General features: G+C 37.6%; 2 protein-coding genes across 6 annotated transcripts in view; both read left to right on the top strand.

Moving 5' to 3' along the window:
• The window catches only part of LRRC69 (leucine rich repeat containing 69), a 132,376-nt gene extending 110,559 nt beyond the window's left edge, over window positions 1-21,817 (top strand). Inside the window, exons 7-8 of the mRNA XM_036741700.1 lie at window positions 4,889-5,068; window positions 21,368-21,817. Of these exons, the coding sequence (XP_036597595.1) occupies window positions 4,889-5,068; window positions 21,368-21,499 (312 nt within the window). The 3' untranslated portion in view covers window positions 21,500-21,817. The remainder of the gene's footprint in view (window positions 1-4,888; window positions 5,069-21,367) is intronic.
• SLC26A7 (solute carrier family 26 member 7) overlaps window positions 1-26,235 on the top strand; it is a 278,008-nt gene that overhangs the window by 786 nt on the left and 250,987 nt on the right. The window lies entirely within an intron of this gene.

Raw genomic sequence — 26,235 nt, 5'->3', positions numbered from 1 at the left:
CTGAAGGAAGAGAAAAGGGAGTTATTTAAAGAAACCAGTGTGCATTAAAAGAAAACTTACCCTCCAACTTAGACCTTAGAAAGGAAATTCCTTCTGACTCATACTCTGTGGTTTGATTAGAAATTCAGGTTAGGGGCTCAGAAGAGAAGTCGGAATTGGAGATACTGGTTTTTAGGAGTCCTCTGCATAGTAGTCATTAAAGTCATGACAATGAATGAAATTGCTGGGAAAGAGGGTATATTAAGAGAACAGAGCCAAAGGTAGCACCCACACTAAGGAATTGAAGAGAGGAAGAACCAGAGAAAGAGCACTTAGAGAGATGGGAAGAGAACCAGGAATAGAAAGAGAGAAGTGGGGAGGGAGGGAGACTGTACCTAAATATGATATAAAGATAAAGAGAAGGTTTTTTTTCTTTTTTCTAGAGAGGAATGTTGGGGGAGACCTGAGTATATATTTTGGGTGGATAGTAAAAAACTAGTGGTAATAGAGGTTTCTTCTGAAGACACACAAGGAAGAGTCAGATGACCACTGGTGCATTTTTGGAAAAACCATGAGGAAATGTTATCTATATTCCAAGTGTAGACCAGTCCCCTCCCAAAAGAGAAGGTGAAGGAACTTAAGGAATGCCTCCCCACACTCCAGATCGTCGGGACAGTGAAAATGTTCCTTAAAAAATGAAGTGAGACTTTAATGGGAGGAAAGGTAATTGCCCTTGCGTTGGCAGAGAGAAAGCTTGACCCCTGTCAGGAAGCTGGAGAATAGAAGAATGCCATGGAGATGAGAAATCGAAAGAAAAGGACAACTGCACAGTTGGAACTGAAAAACAAATTTGAAGCCATTTTGGAAAGAAAGAAGCTACACACTTTGAGAGGGAAGCTGTCTTCCAGTGAGGAATAAAGTAGAGCCATAAAAGCTGTTAAGCAAGGGTCAGAGGAAGAAGAGTGATATATTGATGACTCCCAGTTGAGGGGCATAGAAGCAGCTATTTGTTTACTTCATAACAGTAACATAGAGGCCTATTGTCATCTCAGGGCGCATGTTCAATAAATAGCAGTGAACCTTTCAAGATGTGTCAGTACATATGACTAGCGCCTACTTGATCACAAATGACACAACCAGAATGAACCTAGAAAGTACTGGAAGATGAAGAAGCATCAGGCAAACAGTTGAAGACTAAAGGGACATATGTTATGTTTTCCTCACCTCTGTGTATTAGACAAGAGATTCAGAAAAGAAAAAAAAATGATTTAGGAAGTAAACATGTGGCTAAGATTAAAGATAGTTCCTGAGACTGGGACTTGAATTTCTTGACTGTGGCTTAAAACATAGGAATGACAGACTCTTGACTGAAATGAAATATGTCTTTAAAAGAATATAAGATTGCATTTACCTGGGATCTTACAATAAGGGCTTTAAACCCTTAATCAAAAAGGCTTTAAATTTAAAAGATTAAGGAAGGGAGAAAACTGTTTATGTATATCTACTTAACTAGAGACCATTCAGAATAGCTAAAATGAAGGGAGAAAATAGTATAACAAGAAGTTCAGAGGAGACAAAATTTAAGAAAGTACCCAATAGTAAAACCAGTGTGTTTTCCATTTTGGTTAATGTTTCTATTTTCTATATACTCATGCCCCCAAATCAGGCAACAAACATGAGGACTTTGAGACCCTAACTCATATATTTGGGTGTGGACATATTTGATTTCATAGCTATCCCTGATTCTTGGTGAGATGACACTGGAATATGACTCTGAATGAATATACATTACTAGTACTAAATAGGACTAGTATAAGTAAAAAGGATGGGGATGAAGTTGTATATTAAGAAGGTATACTTATAAACTAACTAAAGAAACAAATAGAAGAAGTATGGTGGAGAGCACTTGGATGAAGGTTACTGGAGGAACAAGTAATAATTATTTTGTTATCAGATTATAACCATGGATCACCTGGACAGAGAGGGAAAATAGTTGAAGAGTCTAGGAAATAGTTCAAAAGCTTGGTACAGAGGCATGATATAGTAGTGATGAGAGACTTTTAATTATCCAGATGTCTGCTGGAGCTCTCTCTGCCAAAAGCTGAGTGGCTTCTAACTTTTGGACATGCCTTAATGTTTATTTCAGACTTCAAAAGGTTCAGGAAATAACAAGCAGAAATTATACTGTGGATTTGTTTCTCACTAACAGGGAGGAACTGGTTGCAAGAGGGTGGAATTGATGAAACTTTGGAGGAAAATGACTGGTTTTCCCAGAGTTCCTGGTAAAGAAAGAAAAGAAGGCTAGGGATAGTGTGACATGCATGCCAGATTTTGGGAGAGCAGATTTCAGAGGGTTCAGAGGAAGGCTAGGAAGGATCACATGGAATACATTCTACAGAGTAAATCACTCTAGGAAAGTTTGAAGATGACACAAAACTCAGAGGAATAGCTAACACACTGGACAACAGGGCTGGTCTAAATCTAATAAGATGAAATTCATCTGGGACAAATAAAAAGTCGGGTTAAAAAAAGGCAATGGGCAACAGGCAGCAAGCATTTATTAAGCACTTACTATATACCAGGGGCTGTGCTAAATGCTGGAAATAAAAACTGCCCTCAGGGAACTTGCATTGTTTTTTCTTTTTGATAAGCTTTTATTTATATAATTTTTTCTTACATCTTCATAGTTATCCAAGTATTTCTCTCCCTTTTTAAGAGAGCCATGCCAAATAGTGTGTGTGTATGTGTATATATGTACACACATATTACATTACAGGTTACATGTATGTATTGCATTCATACATTATATACATACATTATGTACATGGTACATTATATATTAAAATATATGTATATATACCTAAAGCATATATGCACATGCATACATACATGAATATATATGTGTGTATATATATCTATATAAATGTTTTTAGGTGACTTCAAGCTCCATATGAGTCATTGTGATGTGTTACATAAAAAAGCTAATGTGAACATTGACTGCATTAGGAAGAACATAATTTCCAGAGCAAAGGAAGAAAGCATAGTTCCTGGCACATAGTAAAGGCTTAAAAAATGCTTGACTGATATTAATTGTTCCTTTGTACTCTGTCCTAATCAAACCACATTAGGAGTACTGTGTTCAGTTCTGGGTACATATGTATGTATGTTTGTATGTATGTGTGGAGAAGGAGGGAGAGAGTGAGAGGGAGAAAATGAGACAGAGAGAGAGATAGAAATACTAATTCTTCCTTCCTCTTCCTCCTCTGCTGACTACTTCTTCTGTGTGTATGTAGGGTGGAACAATATAGAGAAGTTTGTAGACTGTAAACACTCTGCTAAATGACCAACATGGTAGTGGAAAAATTGTTCCCTGCCTTGAGTTGAATGTTTTTGCTTTAAGTTTGTTACATTCATACACATCCCTAATGTACATGACACAGTGCCTAGGTAGCTATAATTTGTGTGTGCCATGGGTACTGTCAACAGCTGCAGTCTTCTATCTGCCCATTTGCCATTGCTCAACTCAGTAAATACTGAGAACATTTACAAGGTATGCCCTCGACCAGAAACAACTTCCATTCTCATTTGGGAGATATTAACATATATATGCATGTATATATGTATACACATGCACACACACACACACACACTCACACCCCTACCTCTCCAGTGAATCCCTATTGCCTCCAGGATCAAATACAAAATGCTCTATTTGGTATTTAAAGCCCTTCTTAACCTAGCTCCCTCCTAACTTTTCAGGTTTTTTACACTTCACTGCTCTCTATCACATACTCCTCTACCCACTGACATTAGCCTTCTGGCTTTATCACAAACAATATACTCCATCTTTCAACTCCAGCCATTCTCTGGCTGTCTCCCATGCCTGCAGTGCTTCTCCACCCCACCCCCCACCTCCCCAACCATACACACACTTTAACTACTGATCTTCCTTTAAGTCTCTGCTAAAATCCTGTCCCTTACTGGAGACTTTCTCCAACTCCTCTTAATTCTAATGCCTTCCCTCTGCTAATTATTTCCGATTTGTCCTGTATATGGCTTGCTTTATATGTATTTGCTTTCATGTTGTTTCTCCCATCAGATTGTAAGCTCTTTGAGGGCAGAAACTCTTTTATCTTTCTTTTTGTATCCTCAGAATTTAGCACAGTGCCCGATAGTAGGTGTTCAATGAATGTTTACCGTTTGATTGATCAAAGTAACAATGTATTTCAGTGACAGTGCAAGGTAGTACTTGATTAGTTGCTAAATCCATTGTTTAGACAATGATGAATGGAAGCCCAGAATCTTTGATCTGGAAGGTACTCCATATGTCACCTAATTCAAGCCCAACTTGAAGCATGAGTCCCCTCTACAATGTTCCATATGTGATCATTTACTGAGATCAAATTTGGCTCTTTGAGATAGAAGCACTAGTTGTTAGCCATACTAGATTCTTTTACAGATATCCAAGGCCGTATGTTCTAACTTTTAGTTCCTTTCTTGGATCCTAGTTCCTATTAATCTCCTGGGTGTATCTATTGCCATTCTTCCTTTTTATCTTATAGCTACCCTGATAGTATCCATCTTTGTGGAAATACCACTTTTCTCTCTCATTTAAGCAGTAGTCCATCCATAAATCCAAATCTCATTCTCAGACATTATCTTCTCACCCAACTCTTTACTTCCCAAAGCTGCCTTCTTCTTCTGAAACCCATGCCTTTTGTCAGCACGTGATGAAAATACCCTGTCTTCCTCTAAGGCCTTCAGTTTCTTTACTAAGATTTAATAATTTCAATTCAGTATAAGTTTCTGATTAAACCATAGTGCCTTTTGTGATATAATACAAGTGAGTTTAAAATATGGTTACTGCGAAAATAATCTATAGAGCTTGATTCTTCTTTAAATCTTGTAGGAAATTGCAGCAAGATTTATTATGAATGAGATAAGTGAGGAAGATCCATTGTATCAGCGAACCGTAGCATGTTACCCAGAAATCTTGGAAATACTTGCTAACAAGAGGAAATGTATGTTATGTGGAAAATGCGTTCTATCCTCAGGAATAGATAGTGTAATTTTTATGCCTCCAATGAAGGTAAATTGTACTTTCTGTATGAATTTGAATGGTATACCAATTCTTTCCCTTGTCTATCCCTTTTGAAACCAGATAACTTTTATCAAGGAATTGATTTTCATATGTGACTTTTGAGCTCAGTCCTGCTTCCTTTTCCATACAGAGGTACAGCAATCATTGTGTTAATTATAGTTAAGGGTTATTTAGTTACATAGTCAAGGGAATTTAAATTAGCTAGAGTACCACATTTTAATTAGCTAATGGGTAGAACTCAAAGCTAACAAATACCTTATCCTGTATTTTCCCTATGTAGGCACCCTGGCAAGAGTCACTTTATAGTAGATCTGGAAGCCTGAGCAAGCTAAGTGGCTGTCCCTACCCCTATAAATGGCTATTACTTTCATGCACTGAAGTGGCTCATGTGTTCACCCCTTGTCAGTTGGGTTCCTGGTCTCAGACATGAAATAAAATTTTGTCTAGATATTAAAATATGAATCTGCTATGTATATCAGACTTTGAGCACCAACCCCTTAGGTGATTCCACTGTCTCAGGCCACTTTTCAGGTCATTCATAGGTTCTGATAGTGTGTTTTGCTCAAATAGTCTCTTGTAAATGGAATAAAATTTAAGGGAAACTAGATACTAGAACTCTTGTATGGAGAGAGTTGCTACCGTTTTTCTCCTCATCTTTCTCCTTGTTCCCACTCAAATCTCTTGATATGGCTAGATTTAAAGCTCATGTTAATGAATATTTAAGTTCATTAAAACGAATGGAGCTCAAGCTGATATATTAAAGGGAAAGTGAGAATGTTCAACCAAAGATAAGCAAATGAGAGTCTTGGTGACTCTTTGGTGTCAGTTACTAATGACAACACTGGTCATGCAATATGTTCTTCTATCTGTGGTCCCTAATCTTTCTAACTCCCGTCTCTCAGACAGAGTTTCAAATGAGGAGGGAAAGGAAAGACAGTTAACAAGCACAGATAATGCCTCTTTTGTCCTGTTGTACAATTCCTTGATAAAGCAAATCTTTTTGTGATCTAAGGCTAAACCATTTCTTATGCCCACTGTCTCAAAGAGAGGTTAGGGGAAAACTCATTTCCAGTGTGGGTGCACAAGGGGCCATCTTAATTTTTTTCTTAATATGATCCCATTTAAACCATTTTAGGCCCAAAGAAGAATTCGGTGTGGCAGCTAATTCTAGTGTGCTAAGGCTACACAAAATTATAATTTTTTTTCCTTTCTAGATAGATGCTTTTCTGTAGAAAATGCTTGTAAGTTCTGTACAACAAATTGCATTTTATGATCGACTTTAATTTCAGAATATGAGCTTTGTATATATGCCATGAAAAAGTCTCTCTGTAGACTTTTGCAAGGGACTTTTGAGGGAAGGGGCTTCTGGAGATGGATCTCTGCAGGTAGTGCTTGTCTTAAAAACCCATTATCCTAAGTTGAAACTTTTTTTTCGTAAAAAGCATTATAGTCTGTCTTGTGACATTTGACGCATTATAGTGTAATCAGCTTCTGGCACATGACCGGAGTGCCCTAGATGACATGTCCACGTGGAGAACATTGAGAAGCTACTTCTGGATGAATCAGGATAAAGTATAATGGAAGTATATGTGTGGAATCTTCTGTAACTGGTTCCAGAGGCAGTTAGGTGGCGTTGAATGTTGGACCTGGAGTCAGGAAGATCCAAATTCAACTCTAGCCTCAGATAGTTATTTGCTGTGTAACTCTGGGCAAAGCACTTGACTCAGTTTCCTCCCCTGTAAAATTAGGATAATAATAGCACTTCCCTCACAAGGTTGTTATGAGGAACCCACCTTTATGAAAGCCTTTCTTTTGTTTCTTTGATATCTTTGGAATACAATTAGATTAGTGAGATTGATCACCTATTAATGTCTCTCACTCTTGCTATGTGACAGATATCTTTTGATGAACTCTTGTAAGGCAAACAGACTTGAACGTGATTAGTAAGGTATAAATTTAAAGGGTATATATTGAGGTAAATTTTATGGAGTTTTATAAATCTGGCATATGTTTTCAATCTCAATAATGAGAAAAAGTGTTGAGATGTAGACGTGAGTAATAATGAGAAAATGATTATACTCATGAACGTTTGTAAATAACTAGGAGAAAAAATAACATGGTCATTAGGAAGCAGAATATCTCCAGTGGTGAAAAGTGGATCCCAATGAGTATTTCTGGGATTTGCTTAGTGGTAGAATATTATTCATATTCTCAAGAAAGAAAAAAAAGCCCTAAAGGGAGGAGAACAATTAAAGGAGAAATTGCATGTTGAAAATTAAGAGGGAGTTGCAGATCAATCTCTGAAAAGTGATTTATAGCTATCTGGGAAAACATAAACAACAACTAAGCCAGAAGACATTCAAGCTTAGTCATAAAGATGATTACGAAGAGACTTCAATATTTAAGGGTAAAATGTGTAACAAGGATCAGTAGTAGCTCATTATTAAATTCAAGGGAGAGCAAACCAATTATGATCTAACATTGCAGATGAACTGCCCATTTATCTTTTCTTTAAAGGGAAAATGATGCTTAAAAAGGAAAGGTATATCAACATGTAGGAAATAATAAAAATCTTGTAAACTTGGGTATAAATAGGTAAAAAGATACTTTATATAAGTGAATCTGCGAAAATCAGCAAGTATGATACACCACCAAGGTGTAAGGCAGCTAGGTGGAGCAGTGTGAATGGAGCATGGGACTTGGAGTTAGGAAGAAGAGTTCTAATCTTGCCTCAGATGCTTACAAGCTGTGTAACTCTGGCCAAGTACTTAACCTCTGCCTTCCTCAGTTTCCAAATCTGTAAAATGGGGATAATAATAGCGCCAACCCATAGATTTGTTGTGAGAATCATAACATATGTAAAGTACTTTGCAAACCTTAAAGCACTCTGAAAATGTTAACTATTCACAACAATAATAACAATAATAATGAGGCACCAAAGAGGTAGACTTTTAATATTATATTATATAAATTGCACATTTTTAATGGTGGAAATTACCCTTCTCCATGAGATATAGAATTTCTTTTTTTAATGAAGTCAGGTCACGTTTACAGTAGAAAAAATAATACTTCTTATGGACAATTGATACAAAGGATATATATTTCTCAAGTGTATGCCTCCAATTTTCCAAACCTGCCTCAGTTTCACAAATATCTGGGACTTGCCCTGTTTTAGGGACTAAGTTTAACAAAGTGCTGACCTTCCTTTGTCTATTCAACAATAAGAAGAAAACCAGTTTCCTAATGCTAGAGAAGCAGTAAGGTATCATGGAAGAAGTGTGGTTGGATTTGGGGTCAAGGGGTCATAGGATCCTGGGATTTGACTTTTAGAGCCGTTTAATCCAACTCCATTTTAGACCCTGAGCTGAAAGCCACTGCACCTGTGTGACTTTAGGTAATCTCTCTGGTCCTTAGTTTTCTTATCTACAAAGCAGAGATAGATCAGATGGACCAGATAAGGTCCTTTTTTGACTCTAAATAAATGCACAGGTGACCTGGTGCGTGGGGGAGGGTACAGGAGTTGGATCCGATGATCCCTAACATCCCTCTTAGCTCTTAATCTATGATCTTACTGTCTTCATCATTTTGCCCCCCACTGTGTGTTAAATTTTATTGAACATCCAAGGAGCTGTTGTATCATAGATGGATCTTTCTTCTTGATTTAGAGTATTTAATAGCAGTAAAATATCAAATGGTGTCTGCTTTGATTTGGGTGGTTAATAATGATCATGATATTACTAATAATGTAATAATAGCTAGTATTTAAATAGCCCTTAAAGGTTTACAAATTGCTTTACAAATATTTTCTTATTTTAGCCTCACAACCACCCTGGGAGTTAGCTACTGTTATTATCCCTATTTTACAGATGAAAAAACTGAGGCAGGCAGGGGTTAAATGACATATCCAGAGTCATACTGCTAATAATTGTCTGAAGCAGAATTGTGAATCTAGGTCTTTCTGATTCCAGATCCAGCATCTGCATTACCTTGCTGCCTCTAACACTGTCATGTTATTGCGCTTATGAAATGTTGTGGTAGTATATTGAAAATGGTCTTTGAAAATTTCTTCCCACTCTTTTCATAGTTCCCATTAACTGAAATTTATTGAATTATTCTTGTTTCCTTCCTTATAGCAATAATAGGAAGAGTTCTTATTTCTAAAGCACTGGGTTTGCTTAACTATCACCTGTTTTAGTATCATCAATAATTTTAAAACAATTGCTTTTTACAGCAGTGACTAAGACCTGAAATAGGAACAGATAGATCTCACTTTAGTCACTACCAACCTGGGCCATATTTGAACTAGTGACCTGGAGGTAGCATAAAAATTCTCATAAACCTCTTACAAAACACTTGAGTCACCCCATGCCCAAGATATGCATTTGATGGTTTTCATTTCTTATAGTTACATTAGTTGAGTTTAACATTTCCCCAGATCCTCTTAAAGTGGAGGAGTTTAGGGAGTGAACAGTTTGCAAAATGAACTCTCAACCCTGCATTGAATGACGTAATGTAATTCAAACTACCCTCAAAAGAGATTCAGTTGAATGAACCTCACTACAAATGCGTGAAAACACAATCTGTCTTGTGAAAATACTTGTAATTTAACCCCAGTTGCATTTTTATGACAAGCTGTCAGTAATGAAGCATACAAAAGATTATATTGTTATAATTTTACTCATTACTTCTAATATAAGATCGATCCTACTTTACACCAAGCTATATCCATTGTACATACATTGACAGAGCTTATAATCTAAGTAACCTGTTTAGGAAGATGAATGTGACTTTTACAATGCTGATTATTCAGCAGTCAATTCAGTCTACACTACACATTCAAAAGCATCCAGAGAGTGTCACAATTCATAATCTAAACAGCAGTGATGATAAATGTGGATTCATTGTTCTGAAAACTCAAAGGGAGGGTGTAAGGTATCATTTTGTCCAACCAGAGTCTTTTTTATTTGTTCCTCATCTCAAATGTGGCTTGCCTCCTGACTCCCTGGATTACTTCTCCATCCAATAGCCTTCTCACTCTGGCAGTGCCTTAACCCCTATGGTCTTTTCTTCTGATTTATGAATTCTTTCTCAGAACCTCCACCTGAGAAAGTACCCATGCCAGCCACGACTACTTCCAACTCAGCTTAGCCCTTGACCTTTTGGACTATTCCACTTTACCCAGGATTTTCAGCCCCCTTTTATGTATTGTCTTCCCCATTAGAATGTCAGCTCCTTGAGGGTAGGGACTTATATTTGTATTCCCTGTGTTTAGCTCAGTGACTAGCACTTGGTAAGTGCTTAATAAATGTTTTCTCTGTCTGCTTATCTTTCTGTGTGTCCCCATGGAATCTTTCATATCCCTCAAAAATCACATCCTATTTCTTCTGTTGGATAGTTATCTAAAGGATCTGTTTTCTCCAGTGGATCCCAGAAGTGTTTTTGACTTGAAGCTGTGAATGGCCAAGGTGTCCACTCACACCAGAATTCACTAGATAATGAGTAAAATCTTTAGGTGAGCTGACTCCTTTAATGACTTGATGACTAATGATATACATAGTCAGGTCTGGAATAGAAAGAAAGCCTTACCTTCCTGGATAGAACTGTAGGCTTTGTTGAGAGTATATAGACTAATTTGATGGGCATACTTAACGAAAGAAGAGGACAATGCATGTGATAGATACCCTGCTTTACTGTCATACTGCTTCACTGCTTTGGCTTGGTTCAGAGGAATAAAAATCTATGTCTCAATTGCAATTCCAGTACCTGGTTTTACTCAAGCTATATCCAGACTAGTTTCCAATGTTTCCCAGATTTTAGTAATACTGTAATTTCATGCTGAGAAAGGGACAGGTGGCATTGGCTTCTTACAAATGGCACCTATTTAGAGTAAGTGGGATCTCATGTACATTTGAATATGCCAGTAAGAGTAGGTTGGCCATGACTAAAGACAGGAGTTGTTATGATTTCTTTGTAGTCAGATCTACACTCATGGGTGTTCATCAGCTATTTTAGTTCCATTTTCCTGTCTCCTCCCCAACTCCCAACCAAAGTTAAACTGAAGTCCATCAGCTGGGCTTTGTTAAAGTTATGTCTGTATATTCAGTTATCCACACTGTAGCAGTTCAAAGTGCTTTTATTTATTTATTTTTGCAAACCACTTTAGTATCTTTAATTTTTCCCTTAATAGTATTCTGTTTTTCCAATTCCATGTAAAGATAGCTTTCAACATTCACTTTTATAAGATTTTGAGTTCCAAATTTTTTCTTCCTTTCCTCCTTTAACCCCTCCTCAAGATGGCCTACCATCTGATATAGACTATACATCTACAATCATACTAAACATATTTCCACATTAGTCATATTGTGAAAGAAGAATCAGAACAAAAGGGAAAAACCACAGAAAAGGGAAAAAAAGAGAAAATAGTGTGCTTCAATCTGTATTCAGACTCAATAGTTCTTTTTCTGCATGTGGATAGCATTTTCCATCCTGAATCTTTTGTACTTGTCTTAGATCATTGTATTGCTTATGAGAACTAAGTCTATCAGAGTTGGTCATGCTACAGTGTTGCTGTTACTGTGTACAATGTTTTCCTGGTTCTGCTCACTTCACTCAGCATCAGTTCATGCAAGGCTTTCCAGGTTTTTCTGCAGTCTGCCTACTTATCATTTCTTATAGCACAATAGTATTCCATTACATTCATATACCACAGCTTGTTCAGCCATTCCCCAATTGATGGACATCCCCTCAATTTCCAGTTCTTGGCCACCACTAAAAGAGCTGCTATAAATATTTTTGCACATGTGGGTCCTTTCTCCTTTTTATGATCTCTCAAAGTGCTTTTAAAACAGGAGATGGTTTTGGGATAATCATTATTATATATATTTTTTTAAATTATTTTCAGTTCCAAATTTTCTCCTTCCCACCAGCCCCTCATTATGCCAGTCATGGCAGCATACCTGAGGACTGCTGCTGTGAATAATTTCAAGAATCTAATCACATGAACTCTCTATTTATTCAGCAGTAAACCAAAGCATTGTTCAATAAAGCATAGCATAACATTCATGGCAACATCCTTAAGCAAAACATATCATCTAACATATATATGTATGTATATACTTACATACATACATACATATATATATATATATCATATCACTCAGTATGTCATATGGCACATAGCGTATATCATTGCATTCAGTAACATTCCCCAAACTACTTGATTATACAGCAAGGGTCCCAGGCTAAGGTCTTACTTAGCATAACACATCTTTAAGGGATAGCAGAAAATACCACAACATCCACCCCCAGGTCACAGCAAGAACATCACACTACACAACATATATCTCTGCATCCCCAAATCAGGGGGTCCCAGGCTAGGGTCTTCCCTAGTACAATGCATCCTTAAGGGGTAGCAGAAAATACCACACCATCCATTTCTAGATCACAGTAAGAACAATCTCCTTAATCAATACCAAGTATCCAAGAAAGTCCTCTTTTATGTTAACTCAAGGTTGACTTCCAAGTCCCATGGCTCTTCTGCTGTGGGCTGAGCACTCCTGACTCTCTCCTGGATCACGCATAGGCAGCTCTCCCCTCCTGTACCAGGTCTCAGTTCATGGGGACTCCTCCACTCCAAGGTCCTGCCCGCCAGCAGGCTCCAGTGGTTCCTGCCCACAGTGTCTGTTTCTGGGAAAACAAAGCTTAACAGGGCAGCAACCCACACTACCAGCACCACCATCTTAATTCAACCCCAAAGGCCAGAGGCCTCATGTCAACAGCTCAGTTCACTTGAACTAAAGTAATACTTTAAGCTTTTCTTCTCTCTTAGAGGTCTCCTCTGTGCTCGGAAGGTCTCCTCTATGCTCTTGGAAGGTCTCCTCTGTGCTGTTGGAGGCTCCTCTCAACTCTTAGGTTTCCTCTTAGCTCAATGCTCACAGCTTATTCTTCTTCTTTGTCTCTTCTCTTCATTGTTCTCCACACTGGCAGCTCTCTCAAAACTGGCTCTCTCAGCTCTCTAGATGTCTTCTCTTCAATGCCCTCTTGATATCTGCTCCTCTCACACTCTGGGCTCTCCTTATATACAGTTGTAGCCAGCATCTGATTGACTAGAACTCAATGCGCATGCAAGTCTCTGATTGGCTAAAATTCATGCATATTTAATCCAGCAAAAATCCCACTTTGCTTGCTGTTACACCCTCCTCTACCCATTGATAAGACAAGCAATATGATGACCTGTTAAACAAATAATAATTCTCTTGAATGTAATCTGTGTGCATGATGAGTGATCCATATTCTAAATTTTCAGCTCAGATTGGTCTAAATGTTTCAAGTAATAAGCAAGAAGTATATGAGATTTTCCCTGTCCTCAAGGAAGTTACAGTCTAGTGGCAAATCATAATTAATAATACAAAGCAATAAATACCTGGCAGTTGAAGGACACAATAGTGCAATAGGAGTCTCCAAGAGAGAGTGAGAAAATTGCTTAAAAATATAGGTGTGATCATTATGCATCTTTCTTTAGAAACTATTGCCACATAGATAACAAACTGAAGTGGAAAGTACTTTGGACTTGAAGTCCAGAGAGGCTCTACTTTCTTCTGGTGGTTTCTTCATGGTAAAGTGGGGATAAAAATAACTTTAGTATGCACTTCTAAGTATTATTGTGAGGATCACATGAGAGTGAATGTGATGTGCCTTTATAGCAAGCAAGCAAGCTTTTATTAAGCACCTTCTATATTCCAGGCATTCATTGTACTAGGGATATGAAAGAAAAAAACCAAAAAGCGGTTTCTACTCCCAAGGAACTGATGTTCTCCTGGGTGAGACATGAACATATGTTGGTATATACAAGATATATTCAGAGTAGAATGTCAGCAGTGGTGGTGGTGGTGATGGTGGTGGTAGTAGTAGTTAATATTATTCTGCCCTAGCCTGATGGCATCTGGAGTATTATGTTCCAGGCTGGGTATGACCTAAGAAGGACCTGAGTTAGGGAATGTTAAGACAAAGGGAACCAGAGTATTGAAGGGTCTTGTGATCACTGATTGAAGGAACTATGGATCTTTGGTTTGGAGAAACGAACTCTTGAGGGGAGGGGGAACATGAAAACTGCCTTCAAGTATTTGAAAAGTTATTCCATGCAAGAAGCAGCTAGGTAACATATGCTCCACACAGAGTTAGGAAGACTTGACCAAATCTTGTGTCAGATACTTTCTGGCTGTGTGACCCTGGGCAAGTTATTTAACTATCAGCCTCAGTTTTCTTATCTGTAAAATGGGGATAGTATTAGGACCTTTACAGGATTGTTGTGAGGATCAAATGAGGTAATTTGTGTAAAATCCTTTACACACTTAAAGTGTAATATATACACATGTTAGCTATTATCACTAATACCAATTAGACTTTCTCTGTTTAGCCCCAGAGGGGAGAAGAGCTACATTTAGATTTTATATGAAAAGTCTTCCTGAACAATTAAAGGTATCCAAAACTAGAATGGTCTGCCTCAGGAAATGAGGAAGTCCCATTCATTCAAGGTATTTGAAGGGAGAGTTGATGACCACTTATTGGGGGCTTTGTAGAGGAGATAGCTTTTCTGGTACAGGGACTCTTAGTGGTGGAAAGAACACCAGCTGTGAAATCAGAGGACTTTTGTTCCAAATCCAGCTCTGTCACTATTGCGTGTGTGATCATGGGTAAATCAGTGTCCCTCAGTTTGTCTCCAGATCTGTGAAAGGAGAGGATTACGCTCAATTTATTCTGATGTCTCTTCTGACTTCAAATATTTCGTCCTATGAACCTCTGAGGTCAGAGCAGTAATTAGTAATTCTATGTACATTTAATTTGGAGAGAGACAGGTTGTGTTTAGGGGAAACTACCCTCTGAAAGAGGAGCTCAGAGGCAGGAGGACTTTCAGGTCAGGGGCTCAGAGGTGATCATGCCAATCACTTTGTGTAGTGAGGATGGTGGAGAATTACAAGGTGAGGTGTAGGGACAGTAGAAGTCCCATGTTATCATCCTGGGGCAAAGCTTGCGGCTCCCAGTGCTAGTTATGGCTCGATTACTCTGATTCTGTGATGCTGTGTTTGTTGAAAACAGTACTGAACAGATAATCAGAAGTTTGGCCATTTGGGATATGTTTTCATTTTATGGAATTTTTGCTAAGACAGTATACTCAGAAAGAAAAATTAGTTCCAGACATGGATGGGTAAACAGATTTCTCTTCTTCCTCCACTCTGACATGATTATACTGTGAAGAAAGAATTACTTGGTCACTGCTTCAGTTTCTCCCTTTGAATCAGAGTAATAATAATTATTTTCTTTGATAGTGTTATGAAATTTTAATTTGTTTATAAAAAGAAGTGGTTGTAAGGGAAAAACTAACATTGTTTCCTTTAAATGCCACTTAAAATGGCATTGTAGATGGCATCTTTGGTAATATTTAAATGCCTACAATGGAAAGAGAACTTCAGTTGGATGCTGAGAGTTAGTACATTTCTGTAGCTTTCCTATTTCCATGTACACATTCCTAAGATAATAATGACTGTCAGTGGGAAAGTGTTTTGCAAGGCATGTCTAAGGCATGGGAGTGGGGGGGGGGCGAGGTAAATTTATCTCCATAGAAAGTTCCAGGAAATTATACTGGGTGCTCAGAAAATATAACTTTAGGAATAGAGATTAATAAGTTGAAGAAAAAAATCACCAGCAAAACTGGCACAGCAAATTGATAATAGCCTTTGGTAAAGTAAATATGCCCCTAAAATGCTAAACAAAACATTATTTTTATTTTAACTAAACAACTGTACCCCCAAGAAGGGGAATGAAAGACATAGACGCTTTGCATTCCTAATCCCAACAAGAGCCAACCCAAACTCTGTCTATGCAATTCTTAATGACACAAGGGAAATGGCTTAAACCACACTGGAAATAGAAAATGTCTTTAATAGTTTCTATGACAAACTTTTCACCTCATGGAGACACTGGGCAAAGAAAACCAGATAGCTTTCAAAAATGTGAAATAGGCAGCAGGAAATTAGCAAACTCTTTTTCAATAACTGAATTATAAGTGGCAATGAATACATGTCAAGAATTTTCTACAGAGTAGCAGACCCATGAAATGGATAGATGATATACCACTAGTCCCTCCATGAAGAATGCTTTCTACTCATATTTAAGAATGTGCTCAAAGAGAAGTTGGCCTTTGGTTAAATGGTGGAAGGGACAAAACTGGTCATCCATGACCCTCCTTTCCTCATTTTTATGTGAAAGGAAATTTCAAAATTTTTAACAAAAGCTTTAGGTACTTCTCTTTTGGGGGTATAATTTAAATATTTGATTATTAGAGAGAGATGGGGTAGCATCTCATCTCCTTCCTCTTCCTCATTTTGTCTTGACTCTTGACCTGATCCTCCTGTGACTCCACTATTTGTCTCTTTTTCTTTACTTTAACTGGTCATCATCTTCATTTTCCTCCCTTTTTCTATCCTTACCTATTTTTTCTCTGCTTTTGCTGCTACAGCTGTTTTGCTGTAGTTTCTTGAGTGAGACCTCAACCTGAGCATACATGGGAGTGTCCTTTCTCTCCTGCTAGCTCATTAGCCCTTGTGGAGAATGGGAGAGCACCATACTACTCATTCATGGAAAGCCAGCAAAGAATGATCAGCTTTTGACTGTCATTCTTCAACCAAAACTTCAACTCTTCTACATTATGTTATAGCTCTTAGATCATAAGCCATTTGAGGGCAGAGACTTTTTCATCTTCTTTTTTTCTCCCAATGCTAAATATTATGCTTTGTATGTAGTTGGCATTTAGTTCAAACTTTGGCAAATATTTATTATGTCATACTATCAAAGTCTCTTTTGTATTGTAGTTATTTGTATATATGAGCTCTCTTCCCAATGGGACTGTATACTCCTTAAACAGAGAGACCAGATTTCATCTTTGCATCTTTTCTGGAGCTCAGCACACATGATGCAACCCATCTAATGGGCTTAATAAATTCTGCTTGGTTTGAGTGGAAGCGCCATCCAGAGCTATTGTACTTATAGATAATATTTGGCATTTATACAATGCTTTAGAGTTTGCAAAGTATTAGAAAATAATACCTCATTTTATCATTACAAAAGCCTTCGGGGTTAAGTACTATTATTATCTCCACTTTACAGATGGGGAAATTGAGGCTAGGAGAAATTAAGTGAATTGCTTAGTCTCACAGCTGGTAAGTGTCTAAAGCTAGATTTGAACTCAGACCTTATTTCTTGACTTGAAGTCCAGATCTCTTTTGACTCTAGCTGCTTCTGATATTTGAGTTTGGCTCTTAATGATGTGTTAACTGTTTTTATATCCGTCTGTTGTTCCCCAGATTCTTCAAGTGCCTTCCTTTAGGTGCTCATTCTTTCTTATCCTTATTTTATCATCTTCCCCATATCTGGAATGTCTGTTCCACTTTCTTGTGGTCCAGTGTACTGGTGAATTAATCTTCTCTTTCCCCTCTCTCCCCGTTATTCTCAGGACTCTAATAGGGTCTCTTGTGAGCAAATTAGTTGTGATGAAGACTTGGGGCAGTTTAGGTTAACTTTGCCTCAAGTTAGATTGATCTTGGACCCAGCTGTGGGCCATCTGGGCAAGAAGAACATAAAAATGGTTTTTAGGACTTTGGTCCAAGCTCCTCAGACCCCAGGGAACCTCTTTGCCAACTGCTTTTAAATCTCTTTGCCTGCCAGCTTTTATTTACTTAGATCTTCCTGAGCTGCTTTATAACTGCCTTAGGAACTTTTTTTACCTGGGGGAATTTGAATATATTTTTGTTAAATGGATTGTTGGTTTAAACCCTTGGACCCTGAATTATCCATTGTGTCAGATCCAGACCCTACAAGGAGGACACATATAAAATATCATCCTTCCTACTGTGAAGCATTATCCATAGTGATCCCTTCATTATCTGGTTGTACTTTATGAACATAATTGGATTATTAATAGAACTATTAACCCCCCTTCATTTTTATTAGTTATTGAGCCAACTGATACCCTGCCATGACTCTGAAAGGGAAGAGGTTCCAGGTGTAGCCTAGGGGCTGTTCTCTTGTGGCCAATCTTCAGGGAGAAGAAGAAAAGTAGAAGGAAAGATGCACTCCTCACCTCATTAAACTGGAACCCTTCTTCCCCCTGAAATGCACCAGAAGAAAACTCCAAGAACCCTTGCCTACTTCTGATTAAATCAGGCCACATGTAGTCCTTAACTCTCACTTCTTAGTGGTCAAGAGATTAATACTCATCTACATTGAAAGTTATTTCAGTAGAATGGTCATTTCGGGTCGTCTGGAATCTTGGTCCAAATCTACGTGAAATTAAGAGGATCATAGTCCATCAGACCATGGAATGTCAACCCCTCTCATCTCATGGCCTCACTAGGGATGCTTTCCATGCTGGTGAACTCTGTGGGAGAAGGTGGACTCCTCTGCCACCCTCTTCCTCCTTTAGACATTGTCAGCTGTTAACTATGTTATTGTGATTGTGAAGTTAGGGATGTAGACAAAAGGTATCAACTAACTAGGATATTACCAAAGAAAGTGAAGAGTTTAAGGTGCCTGCCCCATTAGAAACTATTATTAACATTACTCACTTAATACTTCCTAGGGCAAAAGTTAGGGTTCAGAGATCATAGATTTAGAATTGAAAACATCATTAAGGATCTTCTGGTTTGGATTAACCTAGGTTCTAGGAATTTGCTATTGAAATAAATATTTTCATAACTATTTCAATATTTTTGGTTTCCTTTATAATCCCATATATTTTATTTTATGTCTTGAAAAGCATTATCCTGAGAAGGGGTCCATAGCCTTAACCAGACTGGCAAAGGGTCCATGTCACAAAAGGATTAAGAACCCATCATCTAGTCCAACCCCTTACTTTACAGATGAGGAAATTGAAAGCAAAGAAGTTAAATAAGTTGCCCAAAGTCATGTAGGTAATAAATAGCAGGACCAAGATTTGAATCCACACCATCTCCTTCCAGATTCAGCTCTCTAATGTATCATGTGGCCTCCAGATTTTGCCTTGTATACTTGGTTATATTTTTATGCTGAGGGTGAGTCAATAGCTAAGGTTTTCATTTTTCATAGACCTTCTTTATCTATAGTATACAGTGCCCTTAGTAAGGTTCTCTTAATCATGGCATGGGATTTTAAATGTTGGATTCAGAAAGACTATACTAGGAGGGCACAAGCTCTTCCAGGTTCTACCATGCTGGAAAGACGTTGAGTATGGGCTTTGTGATAGACTACCTGTCTGCTTTCTGAGGAAAGGCTCAGCAAGGTTCCCTAATATGTTACCAGCTCATCTGTTGATGCTGAAAGTTCTTCCAGGAGGATGATCAGTTTGGATCGCTTGGAATCTGACTCCATTACATGAATACAAAGTTGTCTCCCTTGATTCCTGCGAGGATGATAATTTTTTTGGCCACACAAACTCTTAAATACCATCTTTTAAGTTATGGAGGGTCAGCCTGTAGCCTGTATTGCTAGAAGAACAAAATGGCAAACCCTTGCAGTGTTGAAGAATATACAGATTTCTAAATCACGGCATAGCTGCACCTGCTTTTCTAGTATGCACGGTTTCTACAGCATAAATTTAGGGACAATTTGAGGTATGCTTCTTATAAAGAAATACTTTTTTTAAAGAGTTTGTTAGAATTAACTTTTAATATCCTATCCATTCAACTTTCCTCCTTGAAGGGAAATAATATTTTTAACAGTGTCCATCTTAGCATTAATCCCAATTCCAAGGGCATAGTAGCAGCAATAAATTTGTTGAATGACTGAATGCTTTTACTTTTTTTAAAAAAATCACTGAGACTAGGTTTCTCCATGTGATATAATATCTCTTACCCCAACCCATAGAATATGAGCATTCTCTATAGGACATAAATTCCTTGAGAATAGGGACTTTTCATTTTTTGTCTTTGTGTCCCAAGTACCTAGCAGAGTACCAGTATAGACTAGGTGATTAAATAAATACTGATTGATTATTGATCGAACCCAGTGCGTTTTGTGGTTAGTGTAGTACTGGGGATCTTCTGAGAAGTCAGTACCTCTTCATTTCTCCCAAAGACTTGCGATTTCATTAGTGTGACTAGTCATTCTATCAATAAGCATTGATTAAGTGCTTACTCTGTGCTGGATACTCTGATGGGTGCTGAGGATGCAAAGAAAAGGTAAATACTACGTTTACCATGAGAACTGTAACCACTTTGTGCTTTAGTAGAGAATTCATTACTTGTTGTTCAGCCTTTTAGTGATGAGCCTTTCTCTCAGATGACAATTTTTGCCAGGGAACCATACACACAGCCTTACTGGCATACCAGAACCTTTCACAGCCTGTACTCTCAAAGTGATTAGTGGTGCAGACTGCTGAGAACCCAGAGTCAGCTTCACACAATATTAAGATATTAGAGTGAGACTTTAGTAGAAGAATAGTTAGAGTATGTGTTAATTGTTGCTTAATAAATTGTTAATTCATTGTTAATTGTTAATTCAAATGTTATTGTTGTTAAAAATGGATGTTGGAAAGCAAAATAATGTAATCAGTAAATTAAATTTTAAAGATCAGTTGAAGCATTTTTATTGAGAATGCTGTATAGAGATTTTTGTATTTATTAAAAAAATCAATCTATTAAGGAATTCTTAATGATTTCTTCAGTACATCATCAAGTGGACAAATTTTTATCTTATGCTTTTAAAGCTCCTTAACATTTGTTTGTTTTTAGTTGCTAGCTTATGCTAGCTATGATCAATGTGTGAACCAATGTTTTACTGTCCATTCATTATGTGCCCTGGTAGGCAGGAACAGTAGAACTAGTTGGTTGGCAAAGGAGATGCTACTTTGTCTTTAGGCACCTTGTACAAGATATTTATCAGTGCACATAAATAATTAGAGTTTTAAAAAGCATATGAAGTTATATTGGAGTTGGTACCAATGGGCGTTCCAGATATGGGAGAAGAATTAGAAGAAATGATGAATGTTCACCTTAACATACTTGAATAATAGTAGAGAAAAGTTTTTGTACTATGAGTTGTGTTCAATGATGTGTAGCTTTTTCTTATCAGTAATTGTTTTCTCTCTGTGTAGAATAGGAGAGAAAGTTAAGTATAAATGGTTTGGGTAATTTACGTACCAATTTCAGAAAACTCCTAAAGAAATTTAACTTTTCATTTATTCATTCAATACTTGGAGGAAATTTGTTTTTTCATTCATTCATTAAATGCTTACTGAGCACTTTATTTTTCTTTTAGAATTGGAAGACAAGTGTTGATGTAAAGGAAATACCCCTAGAAACTGTAATGTGCTCCCTAACTTGCTTTGAAAACCGAGCTCCTCATCTCTTTCGACTTCAGAACTCCTACAACAGCCAAGCAGATCATTAAGTTCATTCATCAGCTACCTTCCCTGGGTTTGATTTACATCTCCAGATGATCCACTTATTAAGATTTGGTGCTGAATCTCTCCTCTTAATTTAAGCAAGGTCAATAAATGGAAGAAAAAATAATAGTTTAATTGTATTTATACATAAAAAGCCACATCTATGATGCTTTTCCTATCTTCCTTTTGTTGCATTTTTAGTTTCCTAAAAAATATTGTTTACCAAATTGCTGTTGTTTCAGTAGGATAGGTAAATACAGTGTAAATTTTTGACTCAAGTGGCTTTTGTTTGACAATCCCCCTTTAAATGATCTTGAAATGTAAATATTTCTTGTTCAAAATTAAAAATTAAAAAAAAAGAATTTGGCAAGGGATTTTAATGGCTCCTGTGCTAAGTCTGCTACAGTCCTCATATTGTGGGTATTTTATTAACATGAAAGGTTTCAACAGGGGAAAAATATTTCTTTGATGAACTTTTCATTAATGAAAAGAGATTTGTTGAGTAGCCTAAAATCTGCATAGTGTCCATTAGATTCCAGATGGCTCTTGTTTTGAAGATGGGGTAATACCTCAAGCACTAGGAAAAACAGCTCTAACTATGCTTAGGAATAGAAAGTGGGCAATAGGCCCCCAAGCTCAAGCTTGTTTGCTGTTGATGTCTCCTCACTACTTTTACTGACAAGTCAGAAATGTTTTTGCACAAAAGTCAAGCTGATAGGAACTTGGGCAATAGCAGCAAATGAGAATTTGGCCCATTGTTTCTGAAAGACAACAGAATAACGGGAACATTTTGTAAAAACCCAGTGGCATGCATGGCATAGGCTGAGTCAAGCAAAATTGCTGTGGGCTTGGAAGGGGAAGGAACTGCCAGTATTTTCATATGTAAACCCCACCAGGAATATGCTGTTTCTTCACATATCCTTTTGGTAGTACTCTTATGGGTGGCACTGGGAATTCTTGTCCTCCATCATTACCCCCTTGCAGACCTTACTAAAAATAAAGAAACCAATGTAATTACCTCATTATCAAATTGGCTTCCAAATCTTTGCCTTCTAAGAGGTCACTTTAGGACACATTAGATTCTGCCAAAAAGGTTCCTCAGGCATACCTTGGCAATTAAAACAGTGGAGCAAAGCTGAGATATTTCAAATTCCAATGTACACTGAAGTTCAGACATGACTCAGATATAGGGGCATCCTAAGCCAAACTTAAACTTAAAGCTCATTCAAATTTGTGTAAAAAGAATTTAAAATACACATCGGAAGTAGGGGATGGTGGGGAACTATATTTCCCATGACCCATATTCTTGAGCAAAGTATTAGAGTATACAGGAAAATTCTAGTGCCCCTTTAAACAGTGGCTGCCCTTTATACTCTTTTGTCTGGAATAAAGTTCAAACAACTTAGCCTGGTTCCAGTATACCTGCTTTATCACGTGGTCCACTCCTTAAGGTACCCAAAGGCTCAACCAAATTAGACTAATTGCCATTCCATAAAACTGACATGTGTTTTCCAGGCTTCATACTTCGCTTATCTGTTCTAGATATGGCATGTCACCTTTTTATTTTACCTTTTTGAATTCTACCCATCCATCTTGTCTCAGCTCAATTATAACCTTCTCCTTGAGATTGGTATTTGAAGCAACAGGGTGGGTAGCAAGATACTCCTTCTGGGTAGATCATTGCTGTCTTGGTAGATGGGATATGAATTCTGGTCTGAGCCTAATTCAGGCTATATATGATGGAGTAGGTGAATTTTGCTGTTACTCATTCATCAATCTGTACAACTCAGTCCCAGGGCTAAAGCCCAAAGATGAGTGGATTAACTCCTGTGGGGTCACAGGACATTTTCTGTAGTAGTCATGTATCAAGAGATCTGTTCCCTGGCAGGGCAAAGGGAAGCATGAGCAAAGAAGGTGGAAAGATGCCTTTGTTATGTATAAAAATGAAAGGAAATCATATGTCTTTTAAATCGCACTAAACTTTAGCATAACTTAAATATTATGCCAATTCTGGGGGTTGGGGAGTATACAAGACAATATACAGTCCCAGAAAGCTACAGTGAAATGATAGACAGCTATTCTGAGTGTAGATAATGGTGGGCCAACTTTTGGTTATATTATTTGAAAAAGAGACAGATGAGGAAGAGTCCCAAAGAACACTGTCCTGGAGCATATCACATGGCAGAAAGATCACATGGAATGCAAGGAATTATAATGGGGTACAACAAAACCCAAAAGCAAGAAAACATGATCTCTTGGGAGGAAATGGCAATAAGAATTATGCTTGATATTTATATAGTATTTTAAGGTTTACAAAGTACTTTTATTTTCATTATATTATTTAATTCCAACACCAAGTCTGTAGGGTAGGTACTTTAGCTATTGTTAATCCCACTTGATTTAGAGAGTCACTTGCCAATGGTCATTCAGCTAGTAAGTGACAAAAGGTAGGATTCAAAGCCCAGTGTATTCTGACTTCAAATCCATTTTTTTCCTGCAACCGTATGTAGCTGCTAGAGCTTGGTTTAAAGATTAATTATACAATATACTATTATAAGTATGGTTCATGTTTATCAAATATTAACTGGTTGCTACCTGAAAGAGAAATTTCCTCTTGTCTAAAGTTCAGTAGTTCTGTATTTGGTAAGTTGGAATTTATACTATTGATTTATAGCAAGAGGAGGGAAAAAGGGTTTAAAGGACAAGGACAGAGACCTCTATCTTCTATATATCCAAGCCTCTAAGTGAGTCATCCCTAAGAATTTAAGCTGATTGTAAAATCCCCTAAAAATACCAAACACCTTTTTGGAAGGTATGTTCCTACAGTCACTATATAAAGTGTTACTTGACAGTATCAAGGAAATGTTATTACAGTGGACATACTTGATAGGAAAGTGGGATTTTGGAGGTTCTGTTTTTTCATTGTTAAATAAAAAATATAAATTTCACAACTGTGTATAAGATGGCAACCTGATATATTGTAGAATTAAAATAAATTGGCAAACGTTAAGTTTATTAATTTATTACATGTGATTGCATATGTTATACATTATTTTTGTATATTATTATTTATTAAGCCTACTATCTACCAGGTGCCATGCTAGGCATGGGAGACAGAGCCAGATTGTGAGAGGGCCTTAAATGTCAGGATAAGAGTTCATACTGTATAAAGTAAGAAGACAATGAAGATGTTTTCTGAGGTTTTTTGTTTGTTTTGTTTTGTCTAGCAGGGGAGTATCAATGTGCTAATGAAGAAGACTGAGAAAGAGTAGTTGAGGAGGCAGGAGGAACTAGGAGAGAGCCAGTGTCACAGAAGCAAAGATAGAAAAGGTATCTAGGAGAACAGGGTGCTCGAAAGTTTCAGAGAGGTCAAGGAAAATTAGGACTTAGGAAAGGATTTAATAATTAGTAGATCACCGGTGCCCTCAGAGAGAACAACTGCATTAGAATGGGGGTGTTAGAAACCAGATCCCCAGGGAATATGGAGTGAATGAGTGGGAAGTGTTGGGGCAGTGAAAAAAGATGACTTTCTAGAATTTAACAGTGAAGGGGAATAGACACTGGACGATAGCTTAAGGGGATGGCAGAATCAAAGGAACTTTTGTTTTTAGGATAGGGAAATTCTGAGCTTGTTTAGGGGCTTCTGAGAAGGAGCTTGAAGAAGAAAGAATAAAGATGAACTAGAGAGGGAGAGTCAGAGATAAGCCCATCAGCAGAAGCAGGTGTGGACAGAGAGAGACGGAAACAGAGAGGAATAGAAGACAGAGACCATAAGAGATAAAGACAAGATGAGACAGAATCAAAGGTATAAGTAAAAGGGTTAACTTTGGCACGGAGAAAGCTCATCTCTATGTCAGAGACTGGAATAAAGGAGTCAAGGACGGGGTGGGGCACAGAGAGGTTTTGAGATGTGGAGAATTAGGAAGATGACAGAATTCACAACCAAAAAAACCAGTCTTCTCAGTAAAAGTAGGTAGTAGGTCATCTGGGGAGAGACAGAGAGACAGAGACAGAAAGACTAGTGGGATGGACTTTGGAGCTTGAGGAAATAGGGGAAAGTTTGGTATAGCCACTGGTGGGAATATGAAAGGGAGTTCTTCAGATGAATTAAAGTTTGCTGTCCAGATGTGAGGGCTCAAGTGGAGTCATTAGGAGAGAAAGAAGGAAATAAGCATTTATTGTACACCCTGTTCCAGGCATTGTGCTAAGTGCTGGCAATACAAATACAAGAAAAAGAAAGATAGGTCCTACTCTAGAGGAGCTTATATTCTAATGGAGGAAGATAATAAAGGAAAATGAAAAGGGAGTTGAAAATCAGGGAGATGGGAGGACAGGAAATAAAGATACCTGACCAGTAGCACATGGCTAGAAGTCCAGAAGTCAGAAACAGCTCTGGGAGGGGAACAAGGCTGCCTGGTCTGAGTCCTTCCACAGAATGGAGGCCCCAGAAAGAAATCCTCAATGACAGAAGGGAAGCAGGCTGTGTGGAGGGGTATTTGATGAGACAGTATCAGGAATAGTTTGAATTCTGGAAGTCAGGGCAGGGAGTAGAACATGTTTTTCTAAAGCTCCTCCAATTACTATTTTTCTTTCTTGTCATACTTAACAATTTGATGGGCATAAAGTAGGAACTTATCATTGTTTTAATTTACATTTTTCTGTTTTATATGGCTGTTGATGGCTTCAAGTTTTTCCTTTGGTAACATCCTATTTATATCCTTTAACCATTTATCTATTGTGG

The sequence above is a fragment of the Trichosurus vulpecula genome, chromosome 1, assembly GCF_011100635.1.
Source record: "Trichosurus vulpecula isolate mTriVul1 chromosome 1, mTriVul1.pri, whole genome shotgun sequence".
NCBI classification, from domain to species: domain Eukaryota; kingdom Metazoa; phylum Chordata; class Mammalia; order Diprotodontia; family Phalangeridae; genus Trichosurus; species Trichosurus vulpecula.
The sequence above is the reverse complement of the archived record's forward strand: the minus strand, read 5'-3'. Positions and strand labels throughout refer to the sequence as shown.